This window comes from Trichechus manatus, unplaced genomic scaffold (assembly GCF_000243295.1).
Source record: "Trichechus manatus latirostris isolate Lorelei unplaced genomic scaffold, TriManLat1.0 scaffold00037, whole genome shotgun sequence".
Lineage (NCBI taxonomy): Eukaryota > Metazoa > Chordata > Mammalia > Sirenia > Trichechidae > Trichechus > Trichechus manatus.
In genome coordinates this window covers 15,419,389-15,431,777 of record NW_004443973.1, presented here as the reverse complement: position 1 = coordinate 15,431,777, position 12,389 = coordinate 15,419,389, and the positions used below count along the sequence as shown (strand labels likewise).

At 40.2% G+C, this 12,389-nt stretch overlaps 1 protein-coding gene across 8 annotated transcripts in view; it reads left to right on the top strand.

Moving 5' to 3' along the window:
- NOSTRIN (nitric oxide synthase trafficking) overlaps positions 1-7,564 on the top strand; it is a 71,787-nt gene extending 64,223 nt beyond the window's left edge. For 4 of the 8 annotated variants that reach the window (XM_023730595.1, XM_004375594.2, XM_023730601.1 and 1 more), the window contains 4 exons: positions 1,512-1,637; positions 2,402-2,516; positions 4,538-4,627; positions 7,346-7,563. In XM_023730595.1, the coding sequence (XP_023586363.1) occupies positions 1,512-1,637; positions 2,402-2,516; positions 4,538-4,627; positions 7,346-7,482 (468 nt within the window). In that variant the 3' untranslated portion in view covers positions 7,483-7,563. Of the gene's footprint in view, positions 1-1,511; positions 1,638-2,401; positions 2,517-4,537; positions 4,628-7,345 lie in introns of all 8 variants that reach the window. The other 4 variants (XM_023730600.1, XM_023730598.1, XM_023730597.1 and 1 more) reach the window with 2 other exon arrangements.
- Positions 7,565-12,389: the final 4,825 nt, after the last annotated feature.

The window sequence follows — 12,389 nt, the reverse complement described above, 5'->3', positions numbered from 1 at the left end:
AGAGATTGATGGACACAGCAGCTGCTTTGGAGGAACTCACATTAAATAAGTAGTTAGCAAAAAAAAAAAGATGAATTTTATATAGGAAGAAAAAAATAGATACATACTACCTATGTTTGCAAGCTATGGGGTTTCTGCTGAGATTAGAGTGATCGGAAGTGACCTGGGGTTAACCTGAGAAGAATTCAGGAAGAGGTACAATTTCTAGCAAAGTCTTGAAGATACAAGAAACTGTGCCAGCTCTCCTTACTTTGTATATTTCCTAACTTTCTTGTGAAAGTTGTTGTTATTGTTAGGTGCTGTCAAGTTGGTTCCGACTCACAGCAACCCTATGTACAACAGAACAAAACACTGCCCGGTCCTGCGCCACACTCGTTGTCGTTGTTGAGCCTGCTGTTGCAGCCACTGTGTCAATCCATCTCGTTGAGGGTCTTCCTCTCTTTCGCTGACCCTCCACTTTACCAGGCCTGATGTCCTTCTCCAGGGACTGATCCGTCTTGATAACATGTCCAAAATATATGAATCAAAGTCTTGTCATCCTCCCTTCTAAGGAGCATTCTGGTTGTACTTCTTCCAAGACAGATTTGTTCATTCTTTTGTGAAAGTAGGTGACTGATAATTCTGTGCAAACTGGCCATTTAAAAAATTCTTTAGTGACAGTAGGCAGATACCACCAGGTACAGTTGGTCTAGTTTGGAGCACAGGCTTCCCTTATTGGGTATGCTGGTATAGAAATAAACCTCATACTTCTTGTGAAAAGAAAGGCCTGCTGCATTCTGTTCACTTGAGAACAGAGTCTAATGTGCTTGCAATGACACACGACTACAATTTTTATGAGGTGATAAAACAGACTATGGGGCATTTTCTGTGACAGTACAAAATGTTCAGGTAAATAATTTAAATCATAATATTTACCAAAATAATGTCACAAGGAACATGTTATGATGGTGTTGAATTAAAAGTTTATTTCTGTGGTTGTTCTGGTACAGAATTTTGTCATGGTCATTACCAGCATAGAATGTGTCTTAGTATCATCTGAGTACACAGTAGCCTGATTCACACTGTGGGGGATGCAAGTAGGAGAGGACCTGAACCCTGAACTCACAGTGTTTATGATCTAGTGAAGGAGCAAGCATGAACCTTCTAGTAGTGATTGCCAAATGTGCACGTAACTTCACTACAAGTGCTCTGTGTCTGGGTGGAGGGAAACTGGAGAGATTAGTAGATTTTGTTTTACCCAGAGAAGGACACTTCATATATAAATCAAGGTTTCTTTTCACCTGTCTTGTCTAGAATAAGACGTACTCCACTACTAAAGATTTCCTTTAGACTGCTTAAAGGATCTTTTTTTTTTCTCTTCAGCATTTTCTTTGCATATCCATATATGAGTTGAACGTGTATTTTTCTAGATTTTTTGTCATTTAGAAAGTTTTCCTAATATCTCTTTAACCATCCAGTTTTGCCTCACTGTTTAGAAATGTACTCATATGGCCAAATAAATGTATTCACAGACCAATCTGAAACTAGACCTTCTGCAAGCAAACTCCTATAAACTGTCATCAGTATTAGCAGAACTTGAGCAAAGACCTAAACCCCCACATCCCTGTAGCACCTGCATCTTCAAGTGGAAAGAAAAGGTAAAATTTGAAGAGATTGGTTGCTGGGCTTGCTGGCTAGAGTGTCTTAAAGTAGCATCAGGGTAAAAAAAGCTTTTGTGACTTACATGTGCTATGTGTCCCAAATCCTAACTGTGGAATTTTAAAATCTGTTTGTATTCCCTTTAGGCGCAATAACAAGAGCTAAACACCACTGGATACATTCTTTGTAGACTGAATTATTGTGAAGGTTTAAAAACACCTTGAATTCCTTCCCCTTCCTCTTCATATCTTAACTTTATCTTTCAAATTTGTTTTTATACTAAAAATTCTATTAAATCAAAATTTTAGTATTCATACAAGCAAAAATTGTGAGATTTTCATTATTTTCATGTGTTTAATACAGCACATACTGTAGATAATGCATGAGTACAATTTTTAAAATTCATACACATGTTTTTTCCCAGTATCATACTCTTCAGGAATTGACATGAATACACATGGGTAGTAGCTGTTTTCCATTAATATATCAGAAGGGTGAGCTGTAACCATCTTGTAATGAAAAGACAGTTTTCTTTCAAAATGGGTCAAGAGCTCTAAAATTGTCTCAATCATACATACAGAGTTGTGATCATTTCAGTTGTATTAAAACCAATTAAAGTTGAATTTGTAGAAGTAATGTTATAAATATTGTTATCATGCCTAGAGATATAGGGGAGTTCCTGTGCAAACAGTTAATGTGTTCTGTATGTGATGGCAATGTTGTTAAAAACGGCTTTTTTTTTTTTTTTTAACTGTTTTAACAGGAGCAGACACATAGCTATGTGAAAATATCTCGGCCTTTTATGATGAAGAGACTAGAGAATGTTATGAGCAAGGCTTCTTCTGGTGGGCAGAGCAATCCAAGTTCTTCGTCTTTAGGTAACCCCATGCCTAGAATTATTTTGGTCTGTGTCCTATCAGTAAAGCATATTGCCACATTTAAGTTTTAAGTTTTATTTTCAGAACAACATTGACGAATATCTACTCAAAGAAATTTACATTCCAATAAGGAGTGATTAATTTGTTAGAATCTATAGGTTTAAGTGTATGTAACATAGTACAAAAAGTATGAAGGAGTCAGGAAGGGTGGAAGTTTGGGAAAAGTATTTTATAATATGAGGAGGTACCTGAGATGCCACATGACCGACATTCACTTCATTCCAACAGCCTGCAATCTGTTGTCCACACAACCACCTCAAAGCCACTGTGTGGAGTTTGGCAGGCCTGTCTCCACAACCTCCAAACTTCCATGGAAATCCTGTCCTCTCTGGGAGAAACATGGTGATCTGGGTGGTTTGCCAGGACCACACCTGGGGCTGGAACTGAACCCACCTTCTTTATTCAGTCATCTGTGATAAGTCAGCTGTCTATCCACACCCCACTGCCCTCACCTTTCAACACACACACACGCTACTCACACCATACATACCCACATGCACGCACGTGCGCGCACATATGTCAAAGACCATCACTTTTCAAATAATGACCATAACTTTGACTCTCTAGTTTCTTGATTAGAAATTGGCAAAAAAAAAAAAAAAAAAGAGATTCAGTAAAATCCAGGACATTATGGACTGCACAGTATATTAAAGAGTCACCTTTGCATTGAAGCAGATTCATTAGCACTGAGGGATGATGACAACAAGTGCACGTTCCCCAGCATTCCCTTTCTGTACATGAATGGCATAACTGGTGTGTGTTTTCCAAAACATGCACGTAAATACCACACAAATTATCTAACTGATGTGCAGTACGTTCATGTGGGGAACAAATCTTTTTAAATTGTCATCTTTATTTTTATTATTACTACAGTAATTTTTCTCCAAACTTAATATTTTCTGTATCATAATATGGGTTTTGGTTATATAATATATACAGCACCATCCACATAGTAGGTAAGTCATAATGGTTATTGAATCAAGGTGTAAAAATGGTATGGGGGTGGTGTCTGACTTCCTCTAACTTCACAAGGGGGAAGGAGAATCAAGCAACATTAACAGCCCAAGGCTGATTCCTAGGAGGCGAAGGTCAGATGTGCCTCCTCTCCACGCCATCTTTACCAATTCTGACATCAATCATCCCTCCCATGGCACTCTCTACTTCTCTGCTGGGTTCGATAGTTCATTGCAATGACCACACAGAACTCACCGACAATACTTACGATTATGGGGCTTATTAGGGAGGTAACAGTTACGATTCAGGCTCAGAAACACTCGGGATACAGTTCTTCCATCAGGACAACCTCTTTTCAGCTGTGCCCGCAGGCACATCTCTCACTGGCCCTCAGCCTCTACCTTGCTTGGGCAAGTGTTACAAAGCTCTTGGAGCTCTACCAATAAGTTCCCAGAGGCACTGTACTCGGCCAGCAAGCCTGCTACCCAAAGGCACTCAGCTTTATCGAGTGGGCTGGGAAGCCCACCACACTGTTTCCTGCCATTGTTTCTCTGCCACCGCTTCTCAAGAGCTCTCTCTCTCTGTCTCCTGGTTCCAGAAGCTTCTCAGTGCAGGGATCCCGGGTCCAAAGGACGCACTCTCTGCTTCTGGCTGTTCTTCCTTGGTGGTGGTGGGATTCTCTCTTTCCTCTGGGATGGCTCATTTCAAGCCCAGCGGGATGGCAAAATGGACCAATCCCCTTGGTGGGCCACAAGTATCTTATTTGCACAGTTCCACCCAACCACTTGGGTGGGAGTTACAAGACCATGGCTAGAAAGGCCACACAAAAGCCATCAATGGCACAGCACGAGGAATGGCTACTATATAACATTATAAACTTTCCTTTTGAGAAAGTTTTAATATATTTAAATTCTGCTCCAAACTGTTAAATAACCAAAGAGCTTCCAATCACATTCATTTTGCCTACTGACACAGCATTAATAATTACAACTTAATCCATCTTTCAGCCTCTGATGTGGCCCAGCTCAGCAATGGTCTTTGCAAAGCCTTATATTCTTTTCAAGCCAGGGAAGAGGATGAATTGAGTTTGGAAAAAGGTAAGAGTCATTCTCAAATATTTTAGTTGCCTTCAATGTTGGGATCCTTTTAACATGAATAAAACACCTACCTTAGTATTGCAGACTACCATGTTAAGTCAGTCCAGGTTTATAGAATCACTCTTTTTAGAAGATACAGATAAAGCATATCAAATACTAAAGCACATGTAATAGTAACAACTAACAGTTATTCAGTATTTACTATGTGCTGGACACTGTTGCAAGAGCATTATCCAATTCAATCTTCACCAAAAACCCTTTGAAGTAGCTGTTGTTACTTATTCCCATTTTATAGTGAAGAGACTGAGACACAGAAAAGTTAAATACTCTGGTCAAAGTCACAGGTGGTGGCGGCACAGGATTTGAACCCAGGCACTCTGGGTCCAGAGTCATGTTCTTAATCACAGTGCCACACTGGTATAGAATGTCAATAGTGGAAAGTCATTAGAGATATAGTTCTACCTCCTATTTTTCAGAAAGCTAGGCACCTAGGAAGGTGAAGTGACTTCCTCTCTTGGCTTAGTGTAAGAGCAAGTTCTAGAACCCTGGTCAACTGACCCCCAGCTTAATGTTTTTCAGGAAAGTATTTTATGGCCAATCTAAGGAATCAGAGTTTCTTGTTTCACAAATTTTTATTTAATGTGGGAAGATATTCTGTTATGGGGTATGTAGACTTCAACATTATTAAAAAAGAAAAAGTCTTTATGTGACCAGTTGGCAACCAAATTTGGATGTTAAAGCTAAGACAAAGATCAGGAAATGGAGGGGCTAATAAGAAAAAGTCATGTATAAGAGAAAGCTTCTTATCACATAACTCCCAGAGGCAATAGAAATTCAAGATGGCTTTTGAAGCCAAACAACAGGAACACCACGTATTTGCTATTGGCTAGTGGGTGCTTCCTTTTCACTTTGCAAGTCAGACTTCTCCAGGCCATTGCTTTTTCTTTTAGCTCAGGTATAGCAAACGCAAGGAAAAGGGAGACAGAAAAGAGACACTTTCCTACATTCATCAAGGACTAATGTATTTACTTAAAAGTTTGAAGCATTATAGACGTGATCTCACTAATCATCATGTTATCCTAAGGTTATACACCTAGTATGTAATACGTAGGTAAATGAAATTTTGTATTCCCGCTTTCTATATGAATAAAAAACACAGTCCCCAGACGCCACTGGTTCACACACATCTGGAACACGAGGGTTCTAAGTTTGAGTTACTCAATAAATTATCTTTTTTGTTTTCGGTTCTCTGTTGGTTGCAAAGCCTCTTATACTTTATATTCTATTTTGAGTGCTTACTTTAAATGAAACTGGGAAAATGGAGACTTAGGAAAGCTGGCAATAAGATTTTAAATCATTTGTTTCAATTCCTGTTAATAGATCATGTCAAACGATCTACTGACCTGAGAGAACTCATTAGAGGGGAGAAATTAGACTGAGTGTGACCTCCTACAAGAGTAGTGATTTATGACTAAGGGAAGATAGAAGGGGGCTTAACAGTCTCCTTTGTCTTACAAAGAAAACTACTGGGAAAAAAGAGAGAGACTGAAAAATTACCTCAGAAAGATGCTAAGAGAACAGAAGTAGCTCTTGCATCTGAAAGGACGCAGATGTTTCTACTCTGATTGCAGGAAGCAGCCAGAAAGAAATCTTTCTTACAAGAGAGGGGGCTTAGCTGGAGGATTTGGGCCACTGGGTTAAGCTTTAGGGTTATTTATTTCAGAATGGTATTTCAAAAAAAATTAGAGACTTGGAGAAGAGCTGTGTGTTTCTTAGGAATTCTATGTATTTGAACGATGCTTTAAAGAAATATTTTCTTCAAATTATGAGATCATTGGTGGTTTAGTGGCAGAATTCTCATCTTCCTGTGGGAGACCCAGGTTCGATTTTCAGCCATTGCACCCCTTGTGCAGCCAGCACATGAGGCTGTGTGTTGCTATGGTGCTGAACAGATTTCAGAGGAGCCTGCAGACTAAGATGGACTAGGAAAAAAGGTCTGCTGATCTACTTCCAAAATCAGTCAATGAAAACCCTATGGATTGCAACGATCTGGTCAGATCTGCAATTGATCATGGAGATGGCACAAGACTGGCCGCATTTCATTCCATTGTGCATGGAGTCACCATGAGTTGGGACTGACTCAACGGCAGCCTAAGACAACACCATCTTCAAACTGATGTTTTGTTGAAGTTATCCAAATCTGGGGGTAACTTTATATTTCTGTGTAAGGTTGTGAGTTGGAATTTTGGACTGTGAAGCCGGGTATGATAGAGAGAAGCTGTCTTATCTCAAGAAAAGTGTGGTAGCCAAGACACACTCACAGTAGTCAACACACCAAATGATCATGGCCACCAACAAGTGAAACCCTTAAAGCACTGACACTGAGAAAAACTATGGTGACAACTCATCAACTAAATACAAAAAGAGCCAGTTGTCACTAGAATGACATATGATCCATGGTTTTGTTTTGAAGAAAATCATTTAATGACATAATTCCATTGTCCATTATCTTATTCTTAGTATTCTCTGCATTATGTCTGCTTTATACACAGCAGGTGCTCAAGAAATTCTCCTTCTTCTGAATCAAATGCAGAAGATGCTACCAAGTAACTCCTTGAAAGCAGAATCCCCTTAAAACTGCCTAACCCATCAGGCTCAGTCATGTGCTCAGACTGTGGAGACCCATTAGACTGTACAACTAAATGTGTTTTTTCACAGGTGACATTGTGGCTATACATGAGAAAAAAGGAGAAGGATGGTGGTTTGGATCTTTAAATGGAAAGAAAGGCCATTTTCCTGCCGCATATGTTGAGGAGCTACCTTCAAATACTGGTAACACAGCTACCCAGCCATAAAATAAGACTGAACACACCACCTTGGACACTTTGTAAACTCTAAAATGTGGTGCAAATAAAGATAAAATTGTGTTACCTTTTCAAGTTCATCTTTCTAAAATGGGTGATGGGGCCCTACCCATTTGTTACAGCACTTTGCACTCTTGATTATTTTCATGAAATAGTCAGAAGATGAATGGGTGGAGAGAGGTAGGGAAGAGGCTCCCTGGTCTTAGAGTTTCAGAATTCTAAGAGACCCTAGAGATGATCCAGCACAGCACCTTATGTCACAACCTCTTGTGCCTGAAGTCACATAGTTGTCTGATAGCAGACTAGAGATTAGAACTCAGATGTCCTTTTCCTTCGGGCTTGGGTGATAAGAGGATACAGTAGACCTACAAAGAGTCGAACCAGACTTGAGGGATGAGGAAGGACATAGAGCAAGTCCAAATAAAATAGGTCAATAAGAACAGGTAGACGAGACATAAGTGAGACAGATCCATCTAGGTTAGGCGACTGTGAAATAAAGGCTCAGAAGCTGAAGCCAAGAGGGGGTGGTAGAAAAGGGGCAGGATAATAGGCAGAAGACCTTAGGGTAGAAGGGAGTTTCATTCTGAGCCAGTGACTTTCTGAGATAGTGGCTTCTTGTAGACCTTCTGCCCAGGACCGGAACTGTTCTTAGAGTGAGGTCAAGCATGAGCCAGAGATAATAGTGAATCAAGAACAAGAGCAAGGTGGACAGGGGAGAGTTAGGAGGGAGGCTGTGCCTGAAATTTTATGCCTTCTTGCTCCTGCCCCTTATCTTTTTTTAAAACATTTTATTGTGCTTTAGGTGAAAGTTTACACAGCAAATTAGTTTCCCATTCAACAATCCATACACAAATTGTTCTGTGACATTGATTGCTGTCCCTGCAATGTGTCAGCACTCTCCTCATTTCCACCCCGGCTTCCCTATTTCCATCCCTCCAGTTTCCCTGCCCCCTTTGCCTTCTCATCTTTGCTTTTAGGCAAATGTTGCCCTTGGTCTCGTATAGTTGATTGTTCTAAGGAGCACATTCCTCTTCGATGTTATTGTTTATTTTATAAGCCAGTCTATTATTTGGCTGAATAGTGACCTCTGGGAGTGGCTTCAGTTCCAGGTTAAAAGGGTATCTTAGGGCAATAATCTCACAGGTTCCTCCAGTCTCTATCATTCCAGTAAGTCTTTTTTTTTTTAAAATGAATTTGACCTTTGTTCTACATTTTTCTCCCATTCTAACTGGGACCTTCTATTGTGTCCCTGGTCAGAGAGGTTGGTAGTGGTAGCCAGGCACCATTTAGTTCTTTTCGTTTCAGGCTAGGGGAGGCTGTGGTTCGTGTGGGCCGTTAGTCTTTTAGACCAGTTGCTCCCCTGTGTCTTTGGTTTCCTTCACTCTCTTTTGCTCCAGATGGGAAGAGACCAATAGTTGTATCTTAGATAGCCTCTCCCTTATCTCTTCTTTATTTTTTAATTCATCAAATTTGATACTTTCAAGGGGGAATTTTTCAAACTAAGGCACATATATTTATTATATTCAGCACCATTACACTCATATAGCAGCATATAATGAATACATTAGATATTTCTGGATACAGATATCAGGCCTGAAATAGTGCAAGTAAAGTTTGGTATGTGAGACATAACTTACAGCCTAAAAGAAAAGATCGGAAGTTTTAACATCGCCCTTAATGGTGTATTAATGAAGGCTTTCTGCATGTAGAAAGTTGGCTGAATAATTGGCCATTAGACCATGAATAGAGATTTTGAATCTATATTTCTTTTTCATCTTATTTCTTTCCGTTTAGACATGATGGATAAAAAATTGTCTAGCAATTAACTGCAGCTTACACTGAACCACTTTGTGTATAGAAAGTGATGATGGTGATTGGACCCTGAAAGTCTTCGGAAGAAATTTTCTAAAAGACCCCTCTTTCTTCATAAATTAGGGTTATCTTGTGAGAATGTAAATTGCTCCCCTGTTTTGGAATGTTGATGCAATTCTGTGATATATAATTTTAAAACCTCAAAGGATATCACATTTTAAGCAAGATAAAACACAAATATCACCAGGTATTCCTTGATTCCAGGCAGACTTGTTAAATATCTTATGAAAAGGGCAAGAGTTTCCTGGCTGGACACATAGAGAGGGTAACACCTAGATTTAGGTTAAAACTAAGTGCATATTATGAAGATTAATTACATGCCCAAATCTTAAATATAAAATAAAATAAAATAATTTTTATATTAATGCTTTAAACTATTAATTGAGCCTCCATAATTATACTCTACTATGCAGTTTCATGTATCAGGAAGTTTTTAGCACCATTAACAACTTGAAATATAGGTAGTAGAGGCTGGAGCCAGAGTTTCACCGAACGCATCAGAAGGCGTTACTCTACTTTATCTCTTTTTTTGGTAGAGTAAAAGCTGATATATCCATCATGCTGTCAACCAGAAAAATCTATTAATTTCCTTGATTGCATTTTCCATCACCCATAATAATTAACATTCATAATGACAAAAGGCACTTTAATCATTTAAAGTGCCTTCTGATTGTTCATAAAGTAATATAGTATTCAGTTTGCGGTTAAGTGAATTTTATTGTACAGTATTGTCAGTCTGTAATTGATTAGTAATTTGAGCATAGTTTAACTTTGTCTCTCCTCACCTCAAGGAAAAAGCCCTCCGCCCAAGTCTTGATAGCCTTGAGGGGTAATCAGATGGACTGGGAGTAAGAGAAGTGCATTAGAATCAAAATAACAACATGCCCTACTGTCCCTTGCAATATTACATTGGAGGAATGAATAACCCAAGGAAGACAGGCCTGGAGGTGTTGGAATGATAAAACAGGACTCAGATTTGGACGAGAATGTGGGGACAACGTAGAGAAGTGCAGGAACCTTTTATAGAGAGACTACAGCTACACAGATAGAACTGGAGGCAGAGGGGACAGATGAAGGGAACGGCAGAGATTCTCGTATGCTGGATCCAGAGTGGACCGTCATGTCCCAGGCCCTCCCGCTAAGCAGCAATAGGGGGACAGGAGTGAGAAAATCAGTAACCTGGAGAATCCAGGTTGTGTTTATGCAGATGAGCGCTCAGCTCAGGGAAACTAAGTGGAAGTATGGATGCCCACAGCCAGGGAAATCCTAACTAAGGGAGAGAGCCCAATGCGGTCAGGGGGTCAAAGGAAAGAGGAGGAAAGTAGCCTTGACCTGAGGTGGGAATGAATGGACCTAGACAGAAATAAGAGTGAAAATCTCTTAAAGAACTTAGAGAACAAACCTAGGAGAGGGAGGAAACTGAACTGGCTCTAAAGCTCATGACTAATGGAAGGACCTGGGGACAACAAGAAGAGTCACATCAGGGAGCCCCTAGAAGGGACTGAGACCAGGCTAGCCAGATAAATGAGGGGGCAAATGTGTTACTGATCTCAGTTTCAAGTGGCTTATAAATTGAGTTTCCCTCACTCTGGGGCAGATGGCAATGACTTTCCCCAACGGATCTTCAAGTGTGGTGTCTGGACCAGCAGCACCAGTATCACCTCAGAATATGTTAGAAATACAAACTATCAGTCCCCACCTCATACTCGGAATCAGAAATCCTGGCAGTGGGACCCAGTCATTTGTGTTTCAACAAGCACTCTAGATGATTCTAATAAGAATTTGAGAACCACTGGCTTACTTGAATGAATCCTAAGGGTGCTGTCTAAACTACAAGAGATCACACTCAGGGGAGGAGCATTGGTGGAGAAAAAAATGTAAACCTAGGGAGCCAACTTAAAAAAAGAAATAGCCCCTCCCTTTGATCCAATAAGATTTTCAAGAAGAATGGCGTTGGAGACCTAGCTGGAGAAGTCTTTCTCCACTGTAGGGGCTGCTCTGGCTAAGGGGCCCCTTTTCCTCTTCTCTTTCATGTTCTTGCTTAGCTCAGGAAGGAGGATTATTTTAGCCTACATTTGTTTTTGTTAGTTGCTGTTGAGTCGGCTCTGACTCATGACGACTCCATGTGCAACAGAACAAAATGCTGCCAAGTCCACTGCCATCTTCATAATTGTTAGTATCGATCATGGTTGTGGCCACTGTTGCTACCGCTGTGTATTTTGAGTGCCTTCCAACCTAGGGGGTTCGTTTTCCAGCACTGTATCAGACAATGTTTTGCTATTATTCATAAGGTTTTCTTTCACTGGCTAATGTTTTTCAGAAGTAGATCGTCAGGACCTTCTTCCTAGTCTGTCTTAGTCTGGAAGCTCAAACGTACCTACTATTGTGGGGATAGCACAGCACCAGGCAACATTTTGTTCTGTTATACATACAGTCGCTGTGAGTCAGAGCTGACTCAGTGTCACCTAACAGCAACAACATATCCGACAATATTCTGTTTTGATCCATAGAGTTTTCATTGACTAATTTTTGGAAGTAGATCACAAGGCCTTTCTTCCTAGTCTGTTTTAGTCTGAAAGCTCCACTGAAACCTGGCCAGCATGGGTGACCCTGCTGGCATTTGACATACTGATGGCATATCTTCCAGCAGCATAGCAACACGCAAGCCACCAGAGAGTACAACAAACTGACAGGTTTATATTACACCCTCTCAAAGAGCTTCTTTCTCTTTCTCAGCCACATATTTGATAATCTCATTGAATTAAAAAAAAGAAAAAAAACCTGGTATAGGCCATATCTTGGTACTAGAGTCATAAGCATACAGCTCTCCCCTGTCAATCCACCCCTCTGTATTGCCTACTCTGTTCCTCTGCTCCCATTCTCCCCCTTCTTCTCTGGCCCTCTCCATTCTCTGACCATCTGTGCTCAGACATCAGAGGCTTGCCCTACACACTTAGCTCCACATTATTCAGGTGAGTCTTCCATCTTTGATTCAGCTTCGCAGTCTACAACTGGTCAGATGACAA